Genomic DNA, 27,725 nt, shown 5'->3' on the forward strand with positions numbered 1-27,725 from the left:
GGGCAGCTGGCTCTACTCACAGCACCTGCAGTAAGACCAGCCATTGAATCCCACCCCCTAAGGTTTAGCCCAGCACATGAAGTTCAAAGCCAGCCTGTTTCTTAGGTATTCCTTCACCCTGTGCTCGTCAGAGTCGCCTCTCATAACTCGGCTTGGCAGAGCGGTTGGCTCAATCCAGCCAAAAGGAAAAAAACTTCAGTCCCTGGCCGGCTCCCGCTGGCTCCTCCTGCTCCTGATGGATGAGCGACAATCCTACACCCAGAAGGTTTGCTGGCTGCATATCACCTTGTTCTTCTGAACTGAAATAAACCGTAAGAGGTCTTACTGGCTATTGATCAACCTCTTACGCTAGGTCCTGTAGCTCACGGCGATTACATTTTTGGCGCAAGTGACTGTTGAGGGTGATTTGGACAATGCTGAGGCTGCTCGAACTACTCCAACACGACTTGCACACTTAAAACAGCAGACGGTATTGCTGGCTTTGCCCTCGCTGACTGACAGCACTTAGAACCACTTGAGATTTAGCGACCAGTTGAAGACTTGCCTTCTTATTTACTCTGACTTGGGACCTGGTCCTCAGGGCGAGACAGGTTGTTCAGAGAAGGTAACCACATGCAGAAGCGGCCTCCCTGCGTATTATTTGTCTGCTGTGGCGGGTATAGCTTTGCAAGCATCTTCCATCCGTAACTGCTCACTGCATCCCAGACCCAGCAGAGTCCCACCCTTGACTTTGTTCAGCCTTGTCCTGCGAAGCAGGTGTTCATTTAAATAGGTTACATGTACGCTGAGGTTTGTTTGCTTTGTTGGCAATTGTTACACTGGGTAGAGATAGAGCTTTGTGTTTATAGTGCAGCTTGTTTTGTTTGAATCATTCAGTCCTTTCCTTGAAATATCACCACTCCTTAAACACAAATATTTTCAGAGGCATTCAGTGAGAAGAAATGAACGTGGAGCATCTGAGCCTTGCTTTGGGAGACAGTGCCCTGTTTCTGGGCTTTTGGTGGAAACTTGGGTGTCTTTTTGCCTCTTTTCACCCTCTGAGCGACAGTGCCAGGTCACAGGCCTGTTGTGAATGTTTTCCTCCGGAACTTTAAGGAATTTGCATCCAGGGAACCCCAGTCGAATGGATGACACAACCATACTGAAGCAATAGACAGATGAGAAGGCTAACAGATTATTCTTAGATGAGATAACTATGTAAACAACACAAGATCAGCCCATATCTCCATTTATTTTCTCTCTAGGTACGTAAGTAATATGGTTTTGATGCTGCCATCAAAAGCTTCTAATCACAAAAAGCGGGTCTTGTTTTAGGTCTTGCTTGTGGACAGTTTAAGTACACAGGAGCAAAGCAGATTATTCTCAGCCTCTGGAATTCCTTGCAGATGACTCTCTACTCATGCTAGCAAAGTTTCCTTAAAGGCATTCTTTACTATGGTACTGTAGCTGGCTATGCGGCCTTGCAAGCTGCAGTTTAAGAGCCCTTGGCGCAGGCATAAGCTGGAACGCATCAGGATTTGAAGAAGGATTTCTTTCAGAGCTGTTCATGGTGTTAGCAACCTTATCAGAAGTATTGCGGGGTTTAGTCTTTCCTTAAAGTCTTTGATTTCGCATTATTTATAAAGATGATTGTGGAAGAATCCAGATTGCCATTTTCACTAAAAAAGGGGAGAAGAAGAAATGTCTGGCCACGTAGTTGCAAAGAGAACCTTAAGACAGTGATCCTGTGGAGCGAAAAAAAATAGAATATATAAATACAATTTGGATTATTAGAGGATAAAGCCCAGGTGATGATGATGATTTTTTAACATCAGGGTTCATCAAGGCAGAAGTTAATAAAAATGCTTCTGATGAGTATCTCAGCCTTTGAAGTAGCTGGTATTTGTTACAGGAGATATTTTTCCAAGAATGCCTCTTCTCCGTTATGTGTGATCTAACAGAACAAAACAAAAACAAACCAAAAAATCCCTTCTGTTGACTATATCACAAGTTAATCTAACCCATAGTATCTCACTCTATTGTATTTCATTGAAATGATACCCACCTGTTTTTCTTTACAGCAGCAACAAACTGGAGCAATACTGCATTTTCAGTTTGTTATTTATTTATGCTGGCAGCAAGGTCTAATGTTTCATCTCTCACCTTTCCTGGTAATTGTGATACAAGGCTCTTTCTTTATATGGAGTCTCATTCCTGTGGTTTTATCCATTCTTAAGAAGAAAAGAAAAAACTCATTCATCAGTGGAATGACTTCCTGGTAGGATGAATGACAATGATTTTTACCTACCTTTGTATGGGGTTCAGCGAATTTATTAGCTAATGTTTGTGGAAGTCAGATTTTGAGTTTTAGAAGGTACATGAGCTAGAATACTGTTGTTCAGAAGAAAAGACTGGCTTCGCCTGTGAAAAATCACCATTCAACACTGAAACTAATGTTTTGGTAAAAATCTGGGTAATACGTCTGCATGTGTTGAGTTACTTGTGGGGGTTATGGCTCAATTACACTTTGCCTGGCATGACTTGAAATAAAAGTAACTTCCAGAAGCGTGCGTGCAATTTCACTGCTCAGAAAACGGTACCCCTGCAAATAGCAGCCCTTCCCCTGGCTGGATCAGAGTCTTAATCCGATTCAGATACATCTCTCTGTCTCAGTATGATGGGAGAAGGTGAAGGCCTGAAGGAAGAGATTGTGCTTCTAATGTGCCATGAGATGCTATACTTAAGTGTGGGTCACGTGGCAATTCCTAACACAGCTTCCGTTGAACAGGGCCTGCCAGGTGCTTTGAATATCAGGTTTTTTTGTGGCAAGTTTTGTAATAAAAGCTGTACCAGTTGCACTCTGAACTGGTGGCACTCCTGAGTCTCCAGAAACTCAGGATTTGCAGTGCATTAACGCACATATAGCCTTGCCCTCTGCTATGCTAGCGCGCCTTTGCAGAGAGGTAGTGCGTTAGCGCACGAGGCTGAGATTCAGAGATTCTGGGCCAAATGTTCTTGTCCTCTGCCATGTCTCTTACTTCTTTGCAGACTTGGTGTATTTCTGCTGGCACACTGGTGGGGAACCAATGTACATGAAGGACTACACAATGTGTATGATGGACCATATAAAACAGTGGAATGTGCCCTAGGATTCTCCTAGCTTTGCCACTACGTAGCCTTGAGCAAGCTGCTTACTTTCTCATAAAATTAAAATAATTGTCTATTTTCTTTAAATCTCTAGCTGAAAAATCCTACAGAGGTGCTGCATGTCATTAACTACATGCACCTATGTGCATCTGCGTTGTTGCTGGCCAGTAGGCAAGAAGCTGTTGTTAATCAGCCAGCTAGATCACGAAGAGAAGCTTGAACAAAAAAATCACATCCAACCTCTTCTAATCCTGGCTTTGCCCTTGGGCTTGTGCCTGGGTGCTCTTACCAGGAGGCGTTCCATGGTCGTTTTGCTGGTGTTTACTGCTTCCAAATACCAAAGACTTTTCAGGCTTATTCAAAACAGTGCTTCTTGGCAGAATTAATTTGGCTGCCGATCCCTAGCTTCCACCTATCTGAAATGTAGGGGAGGCAAGCAGAGACCTTTGAGGAAGCTGGCTGGCAAAGGGAGACAACATCTCTTAGTCAGAGAGCTGAGTTTGGGGCTGGTAGACCTAATTTCCTCAACAGAAATGTATGCTCAGCTCTGCATGTGATAGCCAAACTGTGACAGGCATGCCTCACCGTTTCTTTCTCCTCTCTTTCCTGTGCAGATCGAAGAGGGAGGTAAAGCGGACTCCCTGCCTTCCAAGCTGCAGGCTGGTGATGAAGTGGTGAACATCAATGAGGTGGAACTGAGCAGCTCCAGGAGAGAGGCCATCTCCCTGGTTAAAGGGTCCTATAAGAAACTGAAGCTGGTCGTCCGCAGGTAGGCAAGATCCAACACTCCTCGCCCCCCTCTCTCCTGCCCTGCAGGGTGCCACAGCCATTCCCCTCACAGCTCCAGCTGAAAGCCTATGAGTCCGCCTGATCTTGGCAAAAGCCTTGTTTTAAGCACAGAGGCATGAACCCAAGGGCAAATGTTTGTTCTTTTCAGCCAACATTTCTATGACTCCATTGTCACTGGTACCTCCAAGCATGTGAAATACGTATCCAAATCTCTTCCACTGCTCCCCTGCCACATGACAATCCAGGATTCCTGTTCAGTGATTTACGAGCTGTCCCGTCTTCCTTCAAAGTGCTTGGGGCTCCCTGTGAAAGGGTGGCAGTTCTGTACATAGCTCTTGCCTCATTTGCTGCATGTTATCGCTGTTGCTGTGACAGCAGAAAGATTTCCACCGGCCTCAGCAAGATTTGGAGCTGTTTCATGTTTTGCAGGTGAGTGAGAGAGTGGCTGTGCTGACTGAGAGCAGTCTGACCGATGTTTTACTCGGGGTGTCATCTAGGGGGAAGAGCGGCCATTTCACCTGCATCTTTTGAACAACAGCCTCTGTGCTATCCCTGAATGAGCCCTCTCGCGCATGTTCTATGTCGCCGTTTCCCTGGCTGTCAAAGGCCTTGTAGATGATAATGAGTAGTGATGCCCGCGTGCTGGGTTTGACGGTGTGCTGAGCGTAACTCAGCTAAGCAAATCGTGCTGATCCTCTTTGGTGACATGAATAATAAATATGTTTGTCTTAGGGTCAGGATACAGAACTTGAATCTTGAGGTTCATTTTGAATCAGAGATGTTTGGGTCTGGAATTTGGGGAAGGGGGGGATTTAATACCTTGACAGAGATGCTTCCTGTGTATTTTTTACTGTGGGCATGTCCAAACAGTTTTTTCTGTGCCAGTTAGGTGATAGCTGGTATCACTTTATGGAATGCTCTGTCCTGAATTTCCACACTTAGCCAGAAAGGAATCTGGGTCATGATCAGCATAGCTGAGGAGCTGTCATTAGCCAAACAAATGGTGTCAGTTTGGGTCACTAAGTTGGAACAAGTGACTGCCATCTGAGCGGTGATGTCCAAGTAGGACAGGTATGAACAGCTCGGACGCCCCCCTGCTCTCTGGAGTATATTTTGTGCTTTTGCTGGCTATATTCTGTTGGTTACCTAAAGCGCCTTTAGGTACTGACAATCACCTTATGACAAATCCTGAATATTCGTATACAGAACTGTTAGATGGTTTGTGTAGCCATTGGGAAGATATTTGCAAAAGTAGTTCATTGCACTTTGAGCGTTTTCCAAAAATAAATGGTTTTTCTTTAAGGCCCATGTAGATTGTGGTCCAACTGTATTGACTGAACAAAATGTTTAATTCAAACTAACTTAGCAAAATGGTGAAAATAGAACCCGTTTGTCACGGTTTAATTTCATTTTGCCGAGATGAACTAGTAAAATAACTGTTTGGTGTAAATTGACAATTATTTCTGGCGTTTGATCTGTCCACCTAAGAGATAAGAAGAAAAGGAAAGAGGAAAAGATAGACAAGCAAACCTAAAGTCCCATTGGAGTTGTTTCGTCCCAGACTTCCTCCTCTACACTTCACTTAGATATTTTCATTAGCAGCACTTCTCCGGTGGAGACTAAAACCTGCTCATCTTGTGAAAATCCCTTTTGCAGCCTACAAACTGGAAAAAGTGCATTGGGAAGATCGGTTCCTGGGTGTCTCAAACTGGACACCAGGAGTGAATAAGCGCTCTCTCTGCCTGGATATGTATGCGCGCACACACAGATACATACGTGCGCACGTGCACATATGTGTATGTATGTGTGCATATATGTCTTTATACACAGAGAAGTGATGTACTCAAGGTCAGCAGTGTCATAGCCAGGCCAAAATTCAGTAGCTCCTAATATTTCCTTGGGAGATGCCTGAATCACGGGACCACATCTCTTAGAAAGCTTTGTGGCCTCTTTCTTCAGGCTAAATGAGAAAATTAGCAACTATTTAATTTCCTTGAGTAGTTTTTCACATGCGGTAGGAATCATGAGAGGCAGAGCAATCCCAGTGGGCATCTATCGCATGGTTCTCATTACGGTTGATGAGTTATTGAAAGAGGAGGTGGTCCACCTCTGCAAAAATCGACAATCAGACAGGAGCGTTTTATGTTCCGAAATTACACTTCACAGTGTAACGTAGTAGTTTCTCTCTCTATTATTTTTACATTCCCAAGACCTTTTCACCTTTTCTTCTCCTTTTTAATGAGTGTGCAAGGGTATGTGATGTTTTCCTGGTTTGGAATACTGTAGTGAACTTGAAGAAAATTTGGTTTGGAGCCTTTCATGGTTTCATTTCATCACCACTAGAAAGATCAAGCACATTAAGAGCTATTACATTCACATACTGTTCCCTTGCCAAGGTACTTCAAGCCCTCTGTGCATGTTTAAAGCTCAGTGACAATCCATAAACTTAGAACTGAAAAATTGCAATTAGGAGCTAAGAGCCCAGCCTTCAGTTCAGGTAATTTGACACAGTCCCAGCCGACCCTGCAGCGCTGGCGTGAAAGCAGCAAAAGGACAAAAATGTGAGGTCCTGACTGCTTTGCGGGCAGTGGGTCACAAGTTTTTCTGAATTCTCTCTGCCACCAAAGGTGGCAAGACTCAGCACTCTGGCCAGCTGGTGGCAAGGCAGAAGACAAAGATTTTGTCTCCGGTGCTAGAGGGAAGGTGGGTGAGAAGGGATAAAAGAAGGATCCCAGAGGAGAATGGTGAGAAAGAGGAAAGCAGCGAGGCGAAAGTGAGTTTCTGCATTAAATAAAAGCTTCCAACAATATGAAATGAAATGAGGCGGGATGCAAAAGAAACAAATGAAGGAAAGCAGCTCAGTACAGAACCTGAGCCGCGTGGAGCCTTCATCTCAGTTAGTGCGATGCTGCTGGGCAGGCAGCACATCTGTGTGATGAAATGTGAACAACCAAAGGTTTGCAAGCCAGACTTGAGGTAAAGCTACAGCACCAAGGGTGTGCAGATTATCTTTACCCCAAACATAATGGGTTTAGCCATTAAGGCTGGTAAAGGAAGCACTAGTGTGCTTGAGGTGCTGATTTTTGTAAATTGGCCATAATGATTTAATTGAAGTGGATTAGGGTTGCTTACTGCAAATACCAGCAGTCTGAAAACTCGCTGACCAGTCATTTGTGACCTGAATTTTTAGTCTGTGATTTCAATATTCATGAGGGCTCTCGCTCAGGAGTGACACAAACTCACCCTGAACGTGGACTTTACCCCTTCAAAGTCATATGCAAACAATAGCAAAGTCTGCTTGGTGTATGTGGTTTTGGTCCTTTCAAGGCATATTCAAGGTCAGCATGTTTTTGAAGGTTTGGTTGGTTGTTTTTCTAACTAAAAACTCAGGAGCTCTCTGTAGCAGTGTGATGGTGACACCAGACATAGCAATGGACAGAAAACGCAGATGTTTTTATTCACATGTGTTGTAGTGAGACCATCAAACAGGACCAGCAGAATACATTTGACCCGCTCCCTACACTTGTGTAGCCCACGTAGCGTACTCAGATTGCTATTTAATCTTGTTTTTTATTTTAGGACAAAGGTAAGCTTTTAGTACCCGTGGCAGCAGAGTGAGCCTCGACTCGTGTTACTAAGCAAAAAATTGATGTTACAACACCTTGCTGGGTCTGAAGACAGGCTGATGCAATGATGGGTTATTTCCCTTGGAATGCCATCTGCCGGGTTCAGTGCTGACGCATCACTGTCAGTCTTCATCAGTCTGTTATTGATCCGTTTAATGGAGGAAAAGAGTGGGAATAGTTGCGATGAAGGGAACGTGAAGGGAAAATCAGAGAAAACTCAGTATGAGAGGAAAGACTAAAATAAATAGAGACGAGAAAAATTACCTGTCTCACAAGGATACTTAATAAATATGAATGGCTATAAATAAATAACCAGTACCAGACTAGTTAGTGCATGAGGATCATAGTTTGCCTTTCACTCCTGTGCAAACGTCCTGCTGACATCAGGGAGGAACTTGCAGTAGGAGACACCTGTAAAGCTGTGAATTTATACGCTTTCTGCTTCCTTGCTCATGGCCTTACAGTAGGGCAGAGGCAGAGAATGACCAGATCAGCCCTAGTGTTAGGTAAATACTGTGCCCATTCCCTAAGACGATCCTTATTTGGGAGATAACTGCTAAATGATTTTTCACGGATGCTCTCTAGCTGCATTTTCTTTGTCTCATCCTCAGCTCGGGAGCCCTCAGTGGCAGTTTTCAAATGTTCATCTTTCTCTGCTTCTTTAACAGGGCAGCTCATATCTAACTTGTTTAAAAGGCTGTTCCTAAACCAGTTCCTTTCTTCTGCCCATTCCTTGCTACCTCCCTGTACTTGTTTTGCCCATTCATTTCCAGGAGAATGGACTCCGACAGGTATGGATTTGTTCATTCCTGTAGACCGCAGGTCTGCAACTGGTGTGCTATGAGGAAGCTTGCTGAGACTTCACACTTCATAGTGCTGAAGGCAGAATAAGCCAGAGTAAGATGTATTCCCTGCATCTCGGGGAATTACAGAGCCTTATTGAGCGTACCTTAGGTGCACTTCCCAGTCCCCGCTAAGTTGAGTTAGGATTTCCTGCCTCACGTACCCTGCTGCTAGTATCTTTTGTGTGGTGGATTTAGCTTGGTGGTCTGCTCTAGTCCTTTTTCTGCCATCTGATTCTTAAGACATTTAGAATTGCACAACAAAATTACCTGTTTTCTCTTTCCGTGCTTTTCAATACAGGGCTTTTCAGGACACTTTCCTCTGCTGGCCCAGAAGAAATCACATTCGTTTCATTCTGATATATTTCATACCTGAGCAATCGGGCAAAAAGCGTTCAGTCCTGTTAGCCAGGTCAAATTGCCACAGTTAAACTGAGTGGGGGGGAACAGCCTTTAAAATGATCACCGGGCAGAGACAAGATAGCATTGCGCTACAGGGAAGAGCAAACAAGTATCGCTCCACTGGTGACAGGCTGTGGGAGGGAGCCCAGAAGCGAGGTCCTCAGAAGAGAGGTCTCCGCAAGTATTTCCCGTGATAGTCTTCAGTATGTCCATATCACTGCTGGTGACGAACGTCTCTCGCTGTGGGTATGAGCAGAACCAGTCCCATCAAGCCTGAGGAGTCCGCAGGCTGATGCTGGGGAGATCTTTTGGCTCACAGGTTGCCAGTTTGGGAACAGTAGGTGTGAATCACTACGAGAAACTGGAGAGACCAGTCTGTTTAAATTTGTAGCGGGAGGCTTGTCTACTGTCCTCAGCAAACTACCTTAGATAGTTTTTGATAGTCAGTTGATCTTTAACCAGCTGGAGGAGACTGGGTGTTTGAAAGCTCAAGCTACAAGCCACAGAAATAAGGCTTAGTTGTTTAATTGTGAAAGACGGGTTATTTTTTCCAACTTGTTTTTTTCTGTCGCTTCCTCTCCAACTTCAGTGTCTAAGCAGAGTTGGGTGCAATTAAAAAAAGACCCAGGCCTTTTCAGTGGTATCAGTTCGATCTAATTGTGTTGTGCATGCTTGTATCAGCTGAAGATAAGGCTCGAAATGTGGGCATTGCCTTGTCGGCTTTACAGCGACCGCAGTGGCCTACAGCAGTTGCCAAAAATAGACTTTTCCACAGGTCAGTAAGCAAGAATGGCTGTCAGAGCGTCACACTGTTTACATAGTTTTACATTCAACACGTTCGTAACAGCAGCAATTAGATCGCTGAGGCATGATGGCAAATGTAGCTGTTCTGCGAATATCATGCTGAAGGGAGCCGCAGTCCCAGGGACAACAACTCTCAGACACCCTTTCTAACACAAACACTGCTTGAACTAAGGCCTCCTACAAGCCATTCCTTCGAGTTGCTGTGGCATTCACCGTTGCCTGGCGCAGGGAGGGCAGAGGTGAAAACATGAAGTCATTCTTGTTGAGACGCCAGTATGGTGTGCAGTGAGCTTGCCACGGGCAGTTTGGTCCATGTCCTCGGTGGGTGTAAAGCAGCTCCGTGGACTTGAATGGAGTTCGGATGAGTTACCTCAGGTCAGAATTTGGTCCTTTGATTCTTTAAACTCTTGGATCCAGCGTCACTCTTGGTTAATGAATGCAAAGCTCTATTAAAATTTGCTAGTGGAACAGCAAGTAAAAATTTTCTGCAGAGAATTACCAATGTTTTAGGCCGTTGCTCTGTACGCGCTGACATGCAGGGGTCCTTCTGGGGTGGTGTTTTTAGTGTTCAGGCCAGTACATAGCTTCTGACTTGGGACGTGAGGGGCTCTGATGGTGACGCTTGCATTTGCAGAGCCAGTGAGATTGCGTGAAGTATGAATCTCAAAAGAGCTGTGGTCTACAGCAAAACTGCGTGCCTCCAGGACGTGTAACGTGTGTGTTCCTAGCATATATCCGATCATACAGACATGAACGACCATAGGAAGCCTTTTCAAGTATTATTTATATGGTATATACAATTTTATATCAAAGATGAAGTACATTCAGTTCCTATAGCATGCAGTAGCCCTGACATCTTGTTGCGCTCTTGAGGCTCGAGGCACACAAGCTTAGTGCTTCTGAGACCGCCGCAGTAAAAGCCACCCCTCAGCCTTGTTCTTCTCCAAAGCCGCCCATGAGCGAATCCTCTGCTCGTACAAATCCGCAGTAGCCTGAATGGGGCTCTGATGTTTTGGGCTTGGTGCTAGCCATTACCATCGAGAGAGATACTGCAATTAAAGTACGTGGCTGCCGCTGCTCCCGATACCTACTAACAGCTTTACTAACAGCTTTACCTGTCCCAAGGGTATGCGTTTCCCCAGTTCTCATGGTATGTTTTATGTAAAGTGAAGGACGTTTGACTGTATCATCTGTCGCTTTCTGGGGCAGCTCTGTAGTGAGGTGTAAGTAAACAAAGAGATACAAACATAGCAAAGATCAGTATTCCAGGCAGTTGATTTTCTGTTTTCAGTGTTAGTGGTTGGTGGTTTGTGTCTGCCGCAAGTTTAGCAGTGCCTGCAGTTCTTTTCCATCTCAAAGAGCCTTAGGGTAAAAATACGAGTCAAATAAAGGAGGAGTGGGGATAGAAAACATTATCCTCGTTTTCCTGTTGTGCTAAAAACTGTATAAAAAGAAAGGATTAAGCTTATCCTTGACTGTAACTGTAATCTGCGTGTTCGGTTTCATGCTTCCCTACAGATTCCCCACATCACTTGGGTTATTCGGCTTATTCTCTTGGCACATCCCTGTCCCCGGGCCCCCTTGTCTGAACGATGAGACCTGGGGGCAGTGCTGGTAGGAGAAGCACGCTACGGTCCTGAGAGCAGGAGTGTCAGGGGGAAGCTGGCTAATTCAGGCACTGAGTGGACTGAGAATTCATTCACCCAGGGATACAGCCCCTGGAAACACCAGTCCTGTGGCAGACGAAAACCTGCTGCTGAGTGCCAGGGGCCGTCTCACGCTTACGCAGTCGCTGCACTGCAAACGGCTGGGGCTGGGAAGATGTTGGACGTGCGGTTATATGAGTTCTGCTCTTATCCTCTTCTTGATGTGTCTGCTTTCAGGTGTTGTCAGGGAGAAGATGCTGGGCTACATGGGCCTCCGCTCTGCCACAGCACGGCCAGTGTTATGCTTTCAGACAAATCTGGTTCTAATCAACTCATTTAAAGACCTCAAGATCAGGCAATTAAACCCAGACATCCCGAATACTTACACCTATGCCATAGCTACAAAGTTGGTCTTCTTTCGGCAGCAAATTGCTATAACTAAGGCTTTAAAAAAAACAAGGAAAAAAAAAAAGTCTTCCACTCTACCTGATAAATGACCCTATCGAAGTGTCCAAGTGTGGGAGGAAGATGTCAGTACGACTGACATCTGAGGCTCAGAGCCGATTCGAGCCCATGGAAATCGGTGGAAAGATTCCCACAGACTCAAAGAGGCTTTGGCTCAGACCCTCGCTGAGCAGTGTTTTCCCCTAGAGAGAGGGGAAGCTGCTGGCATTTTTACAAAAAGCCAAGTGCCAACACGATTCTTCAAAGAACTCTGTGGACTAATCCTTTCCTCTTATGACACTAATGTAATTTTGTGTCGTATTTGACAGCGTGCCAAAAAATTGCATCGAATAAATCCAAGTTTTGTGAATGAAATTAATTAGAATAGGCATTGGCTCACGCCCCACTCTGCAGCAAGGCAGGAGCATGTTTCCAAAGAGCTGCTATGCAGTACGGTTATTTTTTTGTTCAGTGATGAAGACTGGGGGAACGGGAGAAAGGAAGCTTTCGTGCACATGGAAGCCTTAAGACTGACAGCTGGAGAGGCCGAAGCTGGCATTAGCACCGGTAGAGGGCTGGCAGGGTGGTCTTGCGACTCGCGCTGTTGTACGTTCGGTTGTGAACTCCTCCACAGCTTTCCCGTGTGCCCTTGGTCACGTCTCCTTGTTTCTCAGCTCTCCGTCTGCCGGGTGTCACTGATGCTCTGTTGCGTGAGGTCTTGGGACAGGGAAGGGGTCTTTTAAACTGCATCTTTTTAACGTTCTTCAAAAAACGAGCCTTCAGTTGGAGTCTTACATGAAGAGACAGCTCCTCCGCTGATGCCAACGGGTGTGACCAGCCAAAGCCCATCAGGGTCCTGACCCGTTGTTTGTACAGTATTTCCGAGGCCTGTGCAGCCTGTTCCCAGGTAAGGAAAGGCTTTAAAATCTGCCTGTGCGTTGGCTCAAACTGGTAAGTCTTTAACTCTCTCAAACATCAGTATTTTCATTAGAGGAGTTTTCTGTGCATTCATCAAAATGTTTGCAGTTCCTATCTTGATAAGAAGGGTCGATGCGAAACACCAGGCAGACAGCTAAGAGGTGAACAGAATTTAATTTTAAATCACTGGCAACAGGCTTACCGTCTAGGATTTAATTAGCTACAGCTTAGGACTGCCAGGCTTTTAGGAAATTTCCCACAGTGAGTAGTAAACGTGAAGAAGATCTAGATACGATTTTTGAAAAAAAAAGATGTAGGCCACTGATCGGGGCAGTGGGAAAGTGCCTTGGAAAAAAAATACCAGCCACCATAATGTGTTATCCTATATGGGACATTAAAGACTGACCTCTCACCTGAAACTGCATTAGAAACACAGCGATTTCTAGCCACTGCCACTCTGCATTAGCTGCTTCTTTCAGCAAATGCATTTGGATTAGTTTGCCTTCTTCAGGCAATAATCAAACTGGGGTTTGATTTGTCAGAAAGTGACACTGGAAAAGCTGGGAAATCTCTGCCAGCGCCGTACAAAGTGCTTTTTAGGGTGTGAATCGCCTTCTTTTGGAATTTCCTGAGGATTAAGTTGGAGCTGGATCGGATCACGATAGTATGAAAACTCGAACAAACAAGCGTGTGTTCTCCGACTGATCTGTGCCTCGCTCCTCTGTCTCTGATTGTGTCTAGGCTGACCTTTAGTCGATAGGGCAAATACCTGGACTTGCGCGAGGTTCTGGTTACCTGCACAGGTGCAAAGGGCTGCAGGATGACGGCGTCACAGGGCAGCTGCAGGGGGAGAACTGAGAAAAACAGCATTTCGTCATCTTTGTCGTAAAGAAGCTCCAGTTGCATGGCTTTAATTTCAAGAGCTGACTGTAAATATTGATTGATAAGGGGTTTGTTACTTGCGTGGCATTGATATGTGCTGATGTATACATATCCTTAGCTGGGTTAAATATTTATTTTGCTCAGCTACCCTAGTTACCCAGGAATATAAAACAATTTCTCAAAAATGTTTCCGTGCTTTTCCTGCTTGATCCAAGGTTTCCTCTGAAAGGGAGGTGGGGTCAGGAAGGGCTAATGAACACTAACGTAATCCTACTGATATAAATTGAGTTTGCCTGGATTTACTTCAAAAAAACAGACGTTAGGGTGTAGCGGTCACTGTAATTACTTTACATTTTTTCATGAATGGACTTGTATGGGTCATCCAAATCCCTTGGTATTGTTTCTCCCTTGCGGCTGGATAAATGGAATATCTCAGTCAAAAGAATAATGAAGAGCAGAAACTGCACAGACAGTATCAAATGGCCTTTTATATGCACGAATCTTCCTGTTTGGAGCGAAAGGCAGCCTCACTCACTCGCACAAATGCAGGTGGACAAAGAGCATTCATGTGTCTGCACCTGGCCAAAACACTGGCTACGCCAATAGCTCTGGAATATAGATTTTTCTTTTTTTCCCCAGTACCCCTTTCTTCAGCTTTCTGCCTGCTTTGACTTCGGCATTAGAAGGGAGACAGGGTTGGTCTTCAGTACATGTATGCAAAACATTTTCATGGAGTTTATACCTGCATAAGTACACCATAACTTTTTTTTTCTATTAAAGAATGCCTAAGCTAATTAAAATCAGAAATATTAGTTTTAAAATACATCCTTCAGACACTGAGAAGAAGCAGTTAGCTCAGAGTTACCTCTTAGTCTTCTGTGTTTACCAGGCTTTTAAAAATGATTGCTCTCGTGATTGCAAGAGGAGAATGAAGGCACTAAGTGCCATCCTCTGTCTCGGGGAGACGGGAAACTCCTCCAGGATGCTGGTGTTGGGCCTGGGGCGCTGGGTTTGGTTCCTCCTGCTGACAGATATTTTTATGTGGCATTGCTCCTTATACTCGCCTCCCTTCTAAAAGGGAGATACAGCTCTCCTGCCTGTAGGGTGTCAGGAAGTTAACGGCACTGAAGAGGAGGATGTATTCAGACTCTTGAAGTAAAGGGGACATTGAAGGTGGAGAAAGTATGGTAAAAAGTATGGGTGAGATCGGGAATAACACATGTTTCGATCTAACAGCCTGACTGGGAAAAAAAACATTTAGGGTGAAATGGAAGTGAAATCGTATGTTCCCTTTGGCCTGAAATGAGATGTTTTGCTCCCTGTAGGAAAAGCATGTTAATTTAATATGTGTGACGTGTATTTAATGTATGTTTTCAGCATTCTCTTAGATGCTAAGGCAGCCTGGCTGCGGAGAAGGGAACTGAACCTCCCTAGTTGCATCAGGCTGCCATCCTCTGCATCAGGATGGGTCCAGTGTGATGAGGGCCACATACTTTTCTGCGCTATTTCCATGAACTTCGTACAGAGCCACGTGCCCAGGGCCTTCTCCTCTGCCAGGGCTCAGGCCTGGTGCTTTGGCGCAGGAGAAGAGGCAATGGGACCCACAGAGCTGACGGCTGGCAAAGGGAACCGTTGTGGGCGTCTTTTTCAACCCTGAACCCGCAGTCGAATTACTGTGCCCTAACTTGTGGGCCAGTGAGCAACAGAGACTGATGTCCCTGCTACACTTCTCCTCCCCTGTGGGTTTTTATCCCCCACTCTCACTTCCAGTTATTTTTTTCAAATGAACTTTGAATGGTGACTTTCAAGAGAAACAAGAAATAATTCCTGGCTGGCTGAAAACACTCCTTTATTGAATTTTGGTTCTTTTCTCCTCTCTCCCTCAAAAGCCCCGTGTTAATTATAAGAGGGGGCCAACCACCAATCTGCTGGCAGTCAGGACAGAGCTGACTGGCACTTTCACTCAGCAAATTTCCCCTTTCCTCACGGTCTCTGCGCCTGTCTGTCAGGCCTGCTGACGACTGCTTGGTAGGAGGGCAGTAATCTGAGCTGCCTCTGCTGAGCAAACCTCCTGCTTTTTACTGCGGGATTAGTCCGGAGGTGCCTCTGTGCACAGCACCTGTATCTGCAACTTGTTATCTTAATCGCTATGCTCTTGTTTCTCCACTTTCCGAGGCGGTAGTGCCATTCCCTCCTCCGAGGACTGCGCTCGCCAAATGGCAGGCTGCCTCCGCCGCAAGGATGGGAATACCTGAGACTTGGTCTTGTGTCTCAAAAGGTAAGCAGCCTCTCAACAGCTACAGCAAAGCGATCCGGGCACGGCTTTGTGCCTGCGGAGGCAGTCGGACCTCGCGGCATGGCTTTGGGAGAGGGAGGACAGGAGTCTTAAGGACCCTGTTGGTCCTGAACGTCATGAGCATCATAAACTTCAGAGCAAGTGAGTGTCCAGGCAATGCCATGGGGGATTTTTCAGCTGCTGTTGTAAGCGAGCTCACAGCAAACGGGCAGCCAGTGCCGCGCCGCTGCTCAGGTTCTGTCACTGGTGAAGCTTTTGAGTGGTGTAAGGAAATCTATTGGGCTTTTAGGCTACAAAAGTGCCAGAAGCTTGCAGGAGAGGTGAACTTCTGAGGGCCTCCAGACTTGTACGGCATGTTTAAGGCCATTCCCTCCCTTGGTGTCAAAGGGTGCTAATAATAATGCCGTGCACTTGGGATGCTGAGTCTCATGAGCAGAGGATCTGACTCGCGTACACACCACGATGTGTCGGGTGCATTTTACAGTTTTATACTCTGTAAGAGTCTCTGCTGCAGTAAGTGGCACTCTTTTTGGCCTTCACCTTTTACAATTTGAGACTTGTTTAAAGTGAGTGTCAAACCAGGCCAACGTTTGGCATCAATGTTTAATAGAGATGGGCTAGCCGTACGGTCTGGCATATATTTGTGTTTGATTAATAAGGAAACATTGCAGATAGCAGAAAGAGAATGTGAGAGAGACTGATTCTTAAGAGATGGCAATCAGTATAGCTCCAGTATGAGCCTGCACAAGTTTACATTCGTTGGAGACCTGTCATATGTTATACACACCTATACGCCCTTTTAGATTGGTTGTGAATCATAAAGCTAAGTTCATTGAACTTTGATTTGGGTTATTTCCTGAGACATTAACTCCTTTAGTAAACCCATTAACTGATCTTTAAACTCATTACCTGCTTCATTGCTATTAGGATATCTTTAACTTTAGGTTTGTTTGGGATTTTTTTTTTTTTTGTGAATATGGGCCAAGCCCTTAGCTGTGCGCTTCAGCTGAAATTGTTGTAACCGTGGTTTTTCTACAATGCGGTGATCCGGTCCGTTTAGTGGAAGTTGGCAGTGCGGGTGAAAGCAAGTTGACGTGGTGCTGGTGGAATATTGGGCTCTGTGTCCCTGTGTATGTAAAATGGAGTAATTTTTGGCTGTAGGTTATCTGCTTAAGAAAATCAACTTGAAACAGCCTGTTCTGAAGTACAAATGCAGCCACAACTTGTGAGCGCAGCACGCTGCCTTGCCTAATATGCACTCCTTATTCCAATACTTAAAGAACAGGGAGATTTTGACAATAAAACTAGAACATTTTGACAATAAAACTAGAACTGGTTAGAGTAGCAAATTCCCAGTCACTTTAGATTGCCCCAGCACCCTGCGGTGCACCCTCAGGTGCAGCCTGATGCCTGCACGGGTGGGCATGTTCCCAGGCTGCAGTGATGTGAGGAACCTCCTGTCCTGGGCTGGAGGACCCGTGTACGTGCACCGCGAGGCCGCAGGGAGCTCTGCAAAGGACGGCGTCAGCTCTTCCCCACTTGCATCTCTCACGTGCTGTGACTCTCTTCTGAGGGGGACTGCAGGCAGGCAGTACTGCAACCAAAGTGTTCGGCTAGAAGTTACTGTGGACAATCATGTACAGGCAAGGGATTAGCTTGGGTCCTAATCCACTACCTGCTTGAGTGATTTGACATCTCCTGTGGTCTTCAGATCAGGTTGTAGAGGAGCCAGACATATTTCTTCCTGGGAGCAATTTGAGCAGAGCGATTCAATGCTCTGTAGTATACAATGTGAAGAAAGGTGTTGTACGTAGCATCTGGAATTTGAAGAGATGCCTGAATTAAAGGGATTTGGTGGTCGCCTCCTTCAAGTGAATTGAAAAAATCGTCTAGGCATGATGTTACTGTTTTCTCTGGTCTGTTTTGTAGTCTCTTAAAGATAAGTCTTTCTGAAGCCTTCAAAGGGTTAAAGGCAATACCTCATAGAAACCCAAGTGGCTGAAGAAGTACCAGATATTAACATTTACCTCCGTTGCCAAAGCCTGGACATTTCTCTCTGCTTTTTAGAAATTACTGCCTGCAGGGACCATTTAACAATAAATCGTAGCAACTTGGCTGTTAGAGGGCAACCCATGTGCATAGGCACTAAAGGGCTGTGCCAGCATCTCCTTTGTTCAATAAAAGTAACAGCAGGAATTTGATTAAAGACTGATAGAAAAGAGAGGGAGAGAGAGGGAGAAACATAGGAAAGATTAAAGAAAGAAAGAGCCACCTGGAAACTTCATTCCTCCTTTATTTCTAACTTAAGCTCATAAATACCAAATCTAAACCATTGTATGTGTGAGAGGGAGGGAAAATTTCCTGCATGCCTGCACAGAAAAGACTGCACATGCAGTCGCAGAAACCGACTTTTAGCAGAAGTCATACCCTTTTTTCAAACTTCATGCTTGCTCCTTGTCTGCATCAGAAGAAAAACCAAGCAGAAAATAACTTTATCCTCCGGTGCTGTGCAAGGACAACGTTTAGGAGGGTCAGGCAAGTCACAACCATAAAGGAGAGCGGTGTGAAGGATTTTGGCTGGACCTGCTGATGAGCAGCGAGCGCGTTTCCCAGGCTGCCTCGGAGCAGCCCTGCAGCTCAGCACAATGCAGATGGCCAGCTGCACACGTCCAGCGCCGCTCTTCGTGGTTAGCCTACAGCGTCTGCCGCTTTGTCTCCATCGTTGGTGTAACCCCCCGCCCCAAAAAAAAGAAGAAAAAGACAGTGACTCCAGCAGCCAAATGCAAATAAGCCCCAAAGAGCCCTCTTACGTGTGATCAGCAAGCGACAGGCAAATCACATTCACATTCCTTACTGCAGAGCCAACATGTCTGTTGTTTGGGTTTAGGAGACCAGAAGAGTACGACTAAGTGTCAAACGTGCGTGCGGGAGTGATGGCGGATTGACTTTTCTTTAGCCTGGTTGTGCCCCGGGAGCTGGGAAGGCTTTGCTGTGCGGCTGGAGGCACGCTTTGGATTTTGCAGGGTGCAGAGAGGGAGGCTGAGACCAGGAACTCCCCAGCAGCGAGGAATTCTCAACAGGGTTTTGCATGTTTTGGAGGCTCTTGCAGGTAATCTTGCCCTACGCTAGACTAGATGGAGCAGCAAGGCAGAGTGCTGTACCTGGAGTTTGTTGCTGCTGCTTCTGGTGTCCCTCTTCTATACAGCTGGACACCTCTGCTGCTTAAATCATGCTTTTCCCCACCCGCTCCTTCTCTTACTCCATCTTTACATTGTTTTCCCTCTGCACACTTTCTCTCGCACTTTTTAGCTGTTAATAACGTCTGTTAGTGAATCCTTTCTGGCAGTGACCATGGCTCTGAACCGTGCTCCCCTCAAGTGTTTTGGATGTGATGATGTCCCCTGCAGCAAAGAGGATGTCTCTGCCTCGGTCCAGCCTTCCTCACCTCAAGCCGTTATCCTGAAGGCTGCTGCCTCCTCCATCCAGGGAGCAGGAAGATGCACAGCCCTGGTCTGGATCAGGCCCTACGGGGATGTTTTCTCTCTCGCTCTGATTCAGACCAGTGCGAGGATGCAGAAATCGGCAGCGTCCAGGACTGAGCCTCCAATTCACAAACCCCTTTCTCCCAGTGATTCAAACTCTCAGAAGATAAAGTATCGAAATTGTCACGACTCAGTTGCGGGAAAACTCAGGGATGGAGAGGGATGGCGAAAGGCAGAGGGGGTGGGAGGACTGAATGTGGGCCCGCTGCTTGCATCCCAGCCCCGCGGCTTGGCTCAGGCACCTCGAGGAGAGAGGTCGGCGGGGCGTCGAGGGGGACAGGCCGCCCTGTGCCGAAGCCGCGGGGCCGGAGGTATGTGGGGAATGCGAATGGTATGCTTGAGTGGACAGCTTCAGAGCCAGGCGCGGGGATGGCTCTCGCTGCCATCTGTTGTGAACCCCGCAGGCCCATAGCAACAGCGTCTCAGGAATGGGGCTGCTTTTTTTTTTTTCATAAAGAAATTCTTCCTTGCCCTCTTCCCCGCTCCTGCATACGCATACTCATGAATAAGCGGGAACGGGGCTGGGATTCCTGCTACAGAGTGATGCACGCTAAAGGAGAAAAGGGTCTTTTAGAGCTCAGCTTGTATTTGGTTTGGGGAGGTGTTTTCCTTTCTGAGCTGTGGCATTCTAGGAACATGAGCCGATGTGTGTAATTTATTGTTAATTGCCAAAATCTCGTTCTATTCAAATCCATAATGGATCTGTATTTGCCATGAGGTATATTCAGTAAAGTCTGCAGTGGATGTGTAGCCACCCGGTTGTCCTTCTTGGTACAGCAGAGACCACTTCTGCCTTATTATTACAGATGCCAAGGTTGTAACTGGTGTAAATAACCCCAATGTATTGATTTGTTGTGCCTATCACTTTCCTCAGGCCCCAGAGCACTTCTCTTCTAGCTAAGGAGCTTTGCTGCCTAGTGAAGTGGTGGGACTGGATTCTCAGAGGTTACAGATAGCTCAGCAGCACTGGTGTTACTGAGAGATGCAAACTCTTATGCCAGGGAAGATTTTGCCACATAAAAACTCTGTCTCCTAAAGACAACAGTGTTGAGGCGGCATGCCACCAGCAAGGGTTAATGCTGAAAGAGCCTTTATTCAGGCAGCAGGGGCAGGAATTGTCTGTCCGTCTGTCTGAGTGAATGGTTTTACTCCTTCCTTTCCCCCTGAAATGCACTTTTGAAATGCAGACTTCTTTTCTCCCCACACCTTAACTTTTTTTCCTGCTTTCAAGTAACTGTGGCCTCATTCCTGCAAATTGCTCAACCTCTTGCTTTGAGTCAGCAAAACAGATTGTCTTTAAGCAAGTGTTTTAATTCCTTTAAGACAAATAATTATATATTGTAATTTTACATGAGAGTTTCAAGAGGTTTGAGGTGAGACATTCAGAAGTTAGGGCTATTTAACTTTTCCAAACAGTGTACTGATTTCTTTAGTATTTCTATGCCTAACAGCCTGCAGTAAATGCAGAAATTTGCAGAGAAGCCCCCATAGACAAGAGGGAGTCAGGGAACTGGCAAACCGAAACAGATCTCTCAGACGTTTCATGCCGTTTGCGAAGAGATGTCATGCAAGAGGAGAGGGAAGGAGAAACAGCCGACACCCCCCGCCAGCACTCAAGGCTGTGTCTGAAGCTGGGCACACAGCTACAGTGGCTTGATCACAGGGAGGAGGGTATAATTTCAGTGAAAGCTGATAGGTACACGGGGGAGATGAAACTCTCCCTCTTACAGGTAGGTATTATCACTTGACAGCTGTCAGTTTGCAGTAGGGGATTTGCCTTCCTGTCATCCCTCTGAGAACTAGGTATATTTGCCTAAGGTTGTAGAGAAGGGTAAAAATCCTGCTTTCAAGTGCAGGTATCATTTAACCATGATAAGAAGGCAGGTAAAGCATTTCTTCTGCAAGACGGCTGTGGAGAACAGGGAAGTAAAGTCTTTCTGGTCCTACCGAGATGGGAAAAACCAAGTCATTAAAATCTGATACCTACCTGCTTTTAATGAGAGAAACGTTGTTCGAAGAAATAATCTCAGCCCTATCACCACTGAATTATTTTCAGGAGCCATTAGCCTTTCACCTCCTCCTATGTTTTTTCTTTTACTTTTGATCTCATTCAGGGAAAACTGCCATCCTTCTGCAACAAGAGATTTGGGCTTTAGCTTTAATCAGGAGCTTACTCAGTCATAACCATGCTCTCACAGCCTTTCCTTTCCAGTAAATGACCTGCCGAAGAACTAGGGGAGCAAAGCGTAGAAAACAATACTTGAAATGAAGCACTTCGTGTCTTTAGTCGTGCTTATTTCTTCAGTGTGCCAGTATGGGTATTTTTATCGCTTCTGCAATGCTCCCTTCATCTTTAGTCTCTTCTTCCTCCCCAGAAACATTTTTTCAGCAGTTGGGGACCATGATCTGTTTGAATCATGGTTCAAACCATGAGGTTGAGCAATTTGCAGGATTGCCAGCTTGAACCACAGGCATGAGGCTGCTTGTTAGTATTTCTGGCCTCGCTGGAAAAAGCAAAGAACAAGAGCAAGCTGCGAATGGATGTTATGAGCTGCACTGAGCAGACACAAAATCTGACTCAATTTAACTATACCTTAGCATCAAGTTATGCCTTTCGTTTCTTTGGTTTGCTGTATTCTCCACTTGAAAGCTGTTGTAATGTAGAATAAGATCCTTCATCCATGCGGGGATGCTCCCGCAATCCCCCAGCTGTAAGGAAAAGCAGCAAAGTTGGGTTGTTTTATTTTTGGACAGTGGGATCAGTAAAGGAAGGTTGTAGGTGACTGAGCGCTATTAAGGTTCAATCTCATTCTGTCTCTTCAGTGTTTATTACAGAGTTTTGTACTTTGCACCCTTCGGAAGAACATTTTAAAATGAAACCAGAAACGCAGGCTTGATTCTTTACTGAGACAGAGTGCTATTGCCAGTTTATGTGACATAAAATACTTGCTTTAAAGCTCCCGCTCCTGACCCAGGAGATTTGTGAAGCTATCTGCTTTTCAGGCTTCTAGCTCGCATGATTCAAAGCCTAAAAGACAAGTCAAAATTCTGCGTATACTAGTTGTGACAAGTAGATGACTTTTAACCTGCTCATGTGATTTTGGGGGCCTGTTCATGCTTTTACAGAGTTGGAGCGTAATGCCTCAGCATAATGCAAGGGGCAGAGACTTTTTGTGATATTCAGGTTTCTCCTTCCTGTAAAGATCGCTTGTTCCCATCAGGGCTCCTGGCGCCGCGTGACCCCTGAAAATCCAGCCCGTGGCGTCAAGAGAGCATCCGTTCATCTCCCAGTTTTGTGTGAGGCTGCTCCAGCAGAAATCTGTCTTTTTGCAATAGTACGGCAACATTTATCATTGCCTTATAACAACTTCTTTGGAGATGGGGGAGGAAGGAAAATGAATCGTGCCCTTTGGCATCATTTCATTATCCTCTTCCACCCTGAAAAGCATCAAAACTTTGAGAGTGGAGAGGAGAAATGTCTGCAGAAGAATAACTGTCCAGTGAAGCCCCCTGTTGAAGGGGGAGTTCTCCCTCATTGTCAGTCTGTCTTTCCTCACACCGCAAGGAGCTGGGCACAGAAGTTGTTAAATCTTGAGGAACTGTAAAGCCTCCGATCTGCTCAGTTCTAGGAACAGCTACGGATTGGTTCAAGGAAGAGGCTATGGAAGTTGCCTGTTGCTTGCACCTGACCTCCCCAGAAATGTTTCTCAATTCCTAGCTTCATAAGGCATCATGTAATACTGGACTATCCTACTGATTCCCCCAGTTTGAGATCTTGCTTCAGCCAGTGGCTGGTAGAGGAGGTTCAGAAAACAGCCCCTTAACCCACCTACTTGGCAAAAACCCTTGTGACAGGTGATTCCACGGGGAGGCTGGCTCCAGGGTAGGAGAACTGCTGGTCCCAACTTCCAAGTCTTTCCTCGCTGATGCAGCTGGAGGTGGTGGGGACCATGACGATCACCAAGCCTGTGTTAGTCTTCCTCTAGCAGCCTGGTCCCATCCAAGAGTTTACCCACCATCTGTGTTTAAATGCAGACACAGTGCCTCTAGCTTGAGATGAGAAGACGAGCTGTCTGCATCCTCTGTCTCATGTTGCCCAGGAGTCCATTTCCCTATATAAAATTCAGCTGCTGTTGTTGCTGTTCCTGCACCACAGCAGCTCTCCAGAATCCTTAATGTTCTTGAATATTTTCTGCCTCGGCCCAGAGATGTGGTATCGGATGGTCTTCGATGCTGATTTTTTTTCCTTGCATTTGTTTAATTCAGACTGGGATCTGTTTTCATTCCAACCTGGTTTTATTTCAAAAGTTATCCATCATCAGTATATGAGGAAAGTTTCTTTGCTAAAGACAAATGAGTGAAAAGAATGGGAATTATAAATGAGATAAAATATATATACATTTACTTCAGTGCTGCTTGTCCATCTTTCTTTATTTCTTCTTCCTTTTTATCTATGGATATCAAAAAGCAAAAAAATGCCAAGAATGTCAGATCCCATTGAAGTTATACTGACAGTATCTTCGGAGCAATCCACGGCAACAGCTGTATTGCCCATATATCTTCAAGCAGAAAATTGTACATCATCTCGGACAATGCATGGCATTACAGACCTACATAAGGGCCACATTGCGGTCACGGTGGGAACCATCGCTCGAGTCCCCTGGTTTGTTTGTGTGCACAAGAATCATGCTTATAATATTGCTGTAACATAGCACTTTGCATCTAATTTAAGCAATACTGGGGCTTTTGTTTGTCTTACAAGGTCTAACCTAAAGACAAAAGACGCAGTCCGGCCTGAAGTTTATGAGACATTACCAGACATTCATGTTCACACATACACGCTCCGTCAGAGGAATTTATGGCCATTACGATGTTCTCTAATGAGTACAAAATGAGACCGTTACATATTCACTTAATTAGTTTGACAGATTTTCATTTAAATATAAAAAGACTTCTAGTCTTCAGAGAACAAAAGGAGGGCTTTGTTTCCAGTGCAGTTTTTGACTCTGCTTTGCTGGAGCAGGAGGTTGGGGGTGACAACTGAAGGGAGACGATTTAGTGTGAATAATTCTCATCTTTTGATTTCATGTTGCCATTTCTTTGCTGCTTTTCCAGTTCCCCTGGAGCACCTTGAGGAGAGCAGTGTGATGTGGCCCTTTCAGTTGCAGCCGGGAAAGCCCGAGTGAGAACTTGGCTTTTCCAAAGCGTGATGGATGCTTTGAGATTTGGGGGGGCGGGGGGGACTCTAAGAATATTAGAGAGCTGCTGTGAGCCCCGAGTGAACTTCAGTCTCCAAACCTATTAGGTCACTCTGTCTCACTAGTGGTCTAGTTCTTTGGCCGAACTCACGTCCCATAGTATCAATGTAGGTGACTCCTGCTTTAATAGAAGTTGGGAACTGGCATTATAAGCTTGCTTGCAGTTTTATTATGCCCTTTTAACAGCGCTGTGCATTACAAAGAGTTCCAGAGTGCAGCACAAGCCTTGACACACAGCGGACAAGTAATGCAGGTAAGCATGAGTTTTTCTGGAAAGGCTTGAGAAGAGTCCAGGCTAGCATATGTTACAGTGACAGCCGTGAGCCCACAGCAACTTCACCTTGCTGGTTTTTATGCTCTCAAGGGACAGCTACAAAGACGAGAAAAGGGCTTATGAGCTCCAGGGCCCACAGCGATACACCACTCGCTCCAGGATACAGAGAAACCAGAGTGTGGTGCTCTCTCCCACTTCATCCTATGAGACAGGGACTCACAGTCAATCTTCAAAAGCAGGCATTCAAGAAAACATTTTCAATTAAAGAGCACAAATGAATGGGCTCCCCCAAAGATCACCAGCAAGGTGAAGTTGCTGTGGGCTCACGGCCGTCACTGTAACATATGCTAGCCTGGACTCTTCTCAAGCCTTTCCAAAAAAACTCATGCTTACCTGCCATAAGCTTAGTGGCATGGAGTAGTCTCCAGTGTCCTTATCCATGCATCTAGGCATCTCCTAGGCAGGATCAGACAACGCATTGGTAAATAAATGCCATCATCTGAAGGTGTGTTAGCGATACAAACTGTCACGCTTGAAGTTACCCACATGCCATAGGAGCAGGAAACATTTAGAGAAAATGTGCTGCAAAACCAGCTGCTGTCCGCGTGGAAAAACGTTGATGCGCAGCCTGAGCAGGGCTCTGAGCGCTCAGCAGCAGTGGGTCTCTCCACCCATTTTTTCTGCTCTGGACTTCGCAAAGAAAGTGTCTAATCCTTGCATTGTGGACTTGCAGATTTCCCCTTTGTCTCTCACTTACGTGCAGGCATGATAGCATGAAAAGAGGCAGATAGCTGCCCAGACACACCCAACTTTCTGCTTTTTATGGTATTTTCTGAATAGCTCTGGCAGTCCAAATTCATCTGGGGAGGAAAGCCCCTTTGATCATATGACTACAGATTTCTGTAGGCTGAGTGAGCAGTTCTGGCTGGCAAAACCTGCTCGCAGAAATGTCCGTTCAAATTTCAGAAACACAGGAGCTGCGCAGTAGCGTCTTTAAGCCTCCTTCGTAGCGTGATTGCGCTCCGTATGGTATTTTTCCGTAAGGGTCAGTAGGACCGTGTGGGGTAAGGAGCACAGCAGGTCCTACCTTAGCAGTGTGTCTCCCGCACAGGAGGCGTGTTTGGGCTGGAGAGAAAAGAACATGGTGCATACATGCAAACGTGTGAGTGAGAGCAGCCTGAGAGAGCGAGCAAGCCACAAGGAGCTCACAAAAACTGCTGCTCTGGAAGCCTCATCTTTCCAATACCCCGAGGAAGATACTAGCAAGAGGAGGTTACTCTCACAACTCCAAGGAATCGTTTGAGATCGGTGTAGGCTAAGAGTAAATGGTCCCTTTCTATTGTGCCACATTTCTGTGTGAGGACAAATTTGTTTGTGGAATTGCTTCGTTAAAGAGGTGAGCCTAGCCTCAGGAAATTCCACAGTTTGCGGCACATTATTTAGCAAAAATATAAAGCATGATCCCAGGTACCATCTGTTCTTTGTCCAGAGGGAAGCTGAAGGAATGTGTCCTTGCTCCTCAAGCTGTCAGGCTATGTCACATACTGCAGTGGCTGTTGATGGGAATACAATGACATTGATTAGAGATTTTTTCACCTTAATAACTTTAACCACCTGGAACAACATAAGCTTTGCCACTGAAGCCAGGCAGCGTACGGCCGTGGCTCTCTAACGCTTGTCACAGGCATCCCCTCGGTGTGCTCACCGCAGGCAGTGGCACCCTAAGGCATCTTCTCCATCTGCACCGAACCTTCCTGTCTTCATAGGGGAGCCCAGGTGACGAATAGCAGGTTTTGTGATACCTTGGATGTTATCGTGGGGCACCTTCAGATAACACTTAGCACCTCCTTTCCCAAGTTCCTTGCTGGCTTTGTTTCTTCCCGACATAGCAACTAGTTAATCTTAAACAACCTGGGGCTGGCCCTGGCCCTGAATCATGTCTTCACTGAATTTGCATAACAGAGACCTTCAAAAATACAAACCATTTTGCAGGTTAATAGTATTTTAGCAACGTATGAATGACCCTTTCTAATAAGATCAGTGTTCCTTTTAACCTAGTGTTTTGTCCCTAGTGTCACTTAACAAAGCGAGCTTCAGAGTACATAGAATTGGCTCCTTTCAGTAATGTACCTGGGAAACAGTACGCCCTGGAGACTGATTCTTTGAGTCTTATTTCAGTCTTGCATTTTTTAGGATTTTTTCCCAATATCATCCTGCAGCAGCAAGTTCTGTTTCTCAGATACTTGGGGATCAGAGAAAAAGAGGTGTGGGGTTTTTTTTTATTTTAGTAATAGTGATTTCTCTTTGGAAAGGTTAGCAACAGCTATACCAGCTTGCTCTGTACCTTTTTCCACACCTTTTTTACATCTCTTCCATCTGTAATCATTTGTCCTTCAGTTTATTCATCTTTTGGTATTCCATGTGCTCTATTGACATCACTTCAGCTGTGGTTTTTGTTCCTAAACTGGTTGGGATATGCAGCTTTTTCAGTAATTCATAAAGGAATACTTGCTTAATTTCACTTCTGTTTTTCGGAGGCTACATGTTGGCCTGGTCATCTCTGCATGATGAGCACTAAACATAACAATTTCCAAGGACATTTCTGTACTGACTAGCAGGAATTCTTAAAAGTCAGCGCGAGGTGTCCCCCAAAGACCCACGTGTGCATCCAGCACATCCAACCCAAAACTCCTTGGATTATGGTAAATTTGGATTGCTTTAGGCTCAGATTACCCACCTCAGATCTGCCATCTAGTGCGACAGGTCAGTGCCCTTAAACCATTTAAATGCCATCTGTGGGGCCACTCACCTTTGTGTAACCAGCCTACGCCCTCGTCAGAGCTGGCACAGTTTGTTGCTGCACAGGGGTTACATTC

The 27,725-nt window shown here is 45.6% G+C and overlaps 1 protein-coding gene across 1 annotated transcript in view; it reads left to right on the top strand.

Moving 5' to 3' along the window:
- The window catches only part of SHROOM3 (shroom family member 3), a gene marked incomplete at both ends in the record, with an annotated part of 152,369 nt that overhangs the window by 42,941 nt on the left and 81,703 nt on the right, over positions 1-27,725 (top strand). The window contains one exon of the mRNA XM_082315525.1: positions 3,741-3,895. Within this exon, the coding sequence (XP_082171651.1) occupies positions 3,741-3,895 (155 nt within the window). The remainder of the gene's footprint in view (positions 1-3,740; positions 3,896-27,725) is intronic.

The sequence above is a fragment of the Platalea leucorodia genome (genome assembly GCF_965183815.1).
Source record: "Platalea leucorodia genome assembly, chromosome: 6".
Classification (NCBI taxonomy): Eukaryota; Metazoa; Chordata; class Aves; order Pelecaniformes; family Threskiornithidae; genus Platalea; species Platalea leucorodia.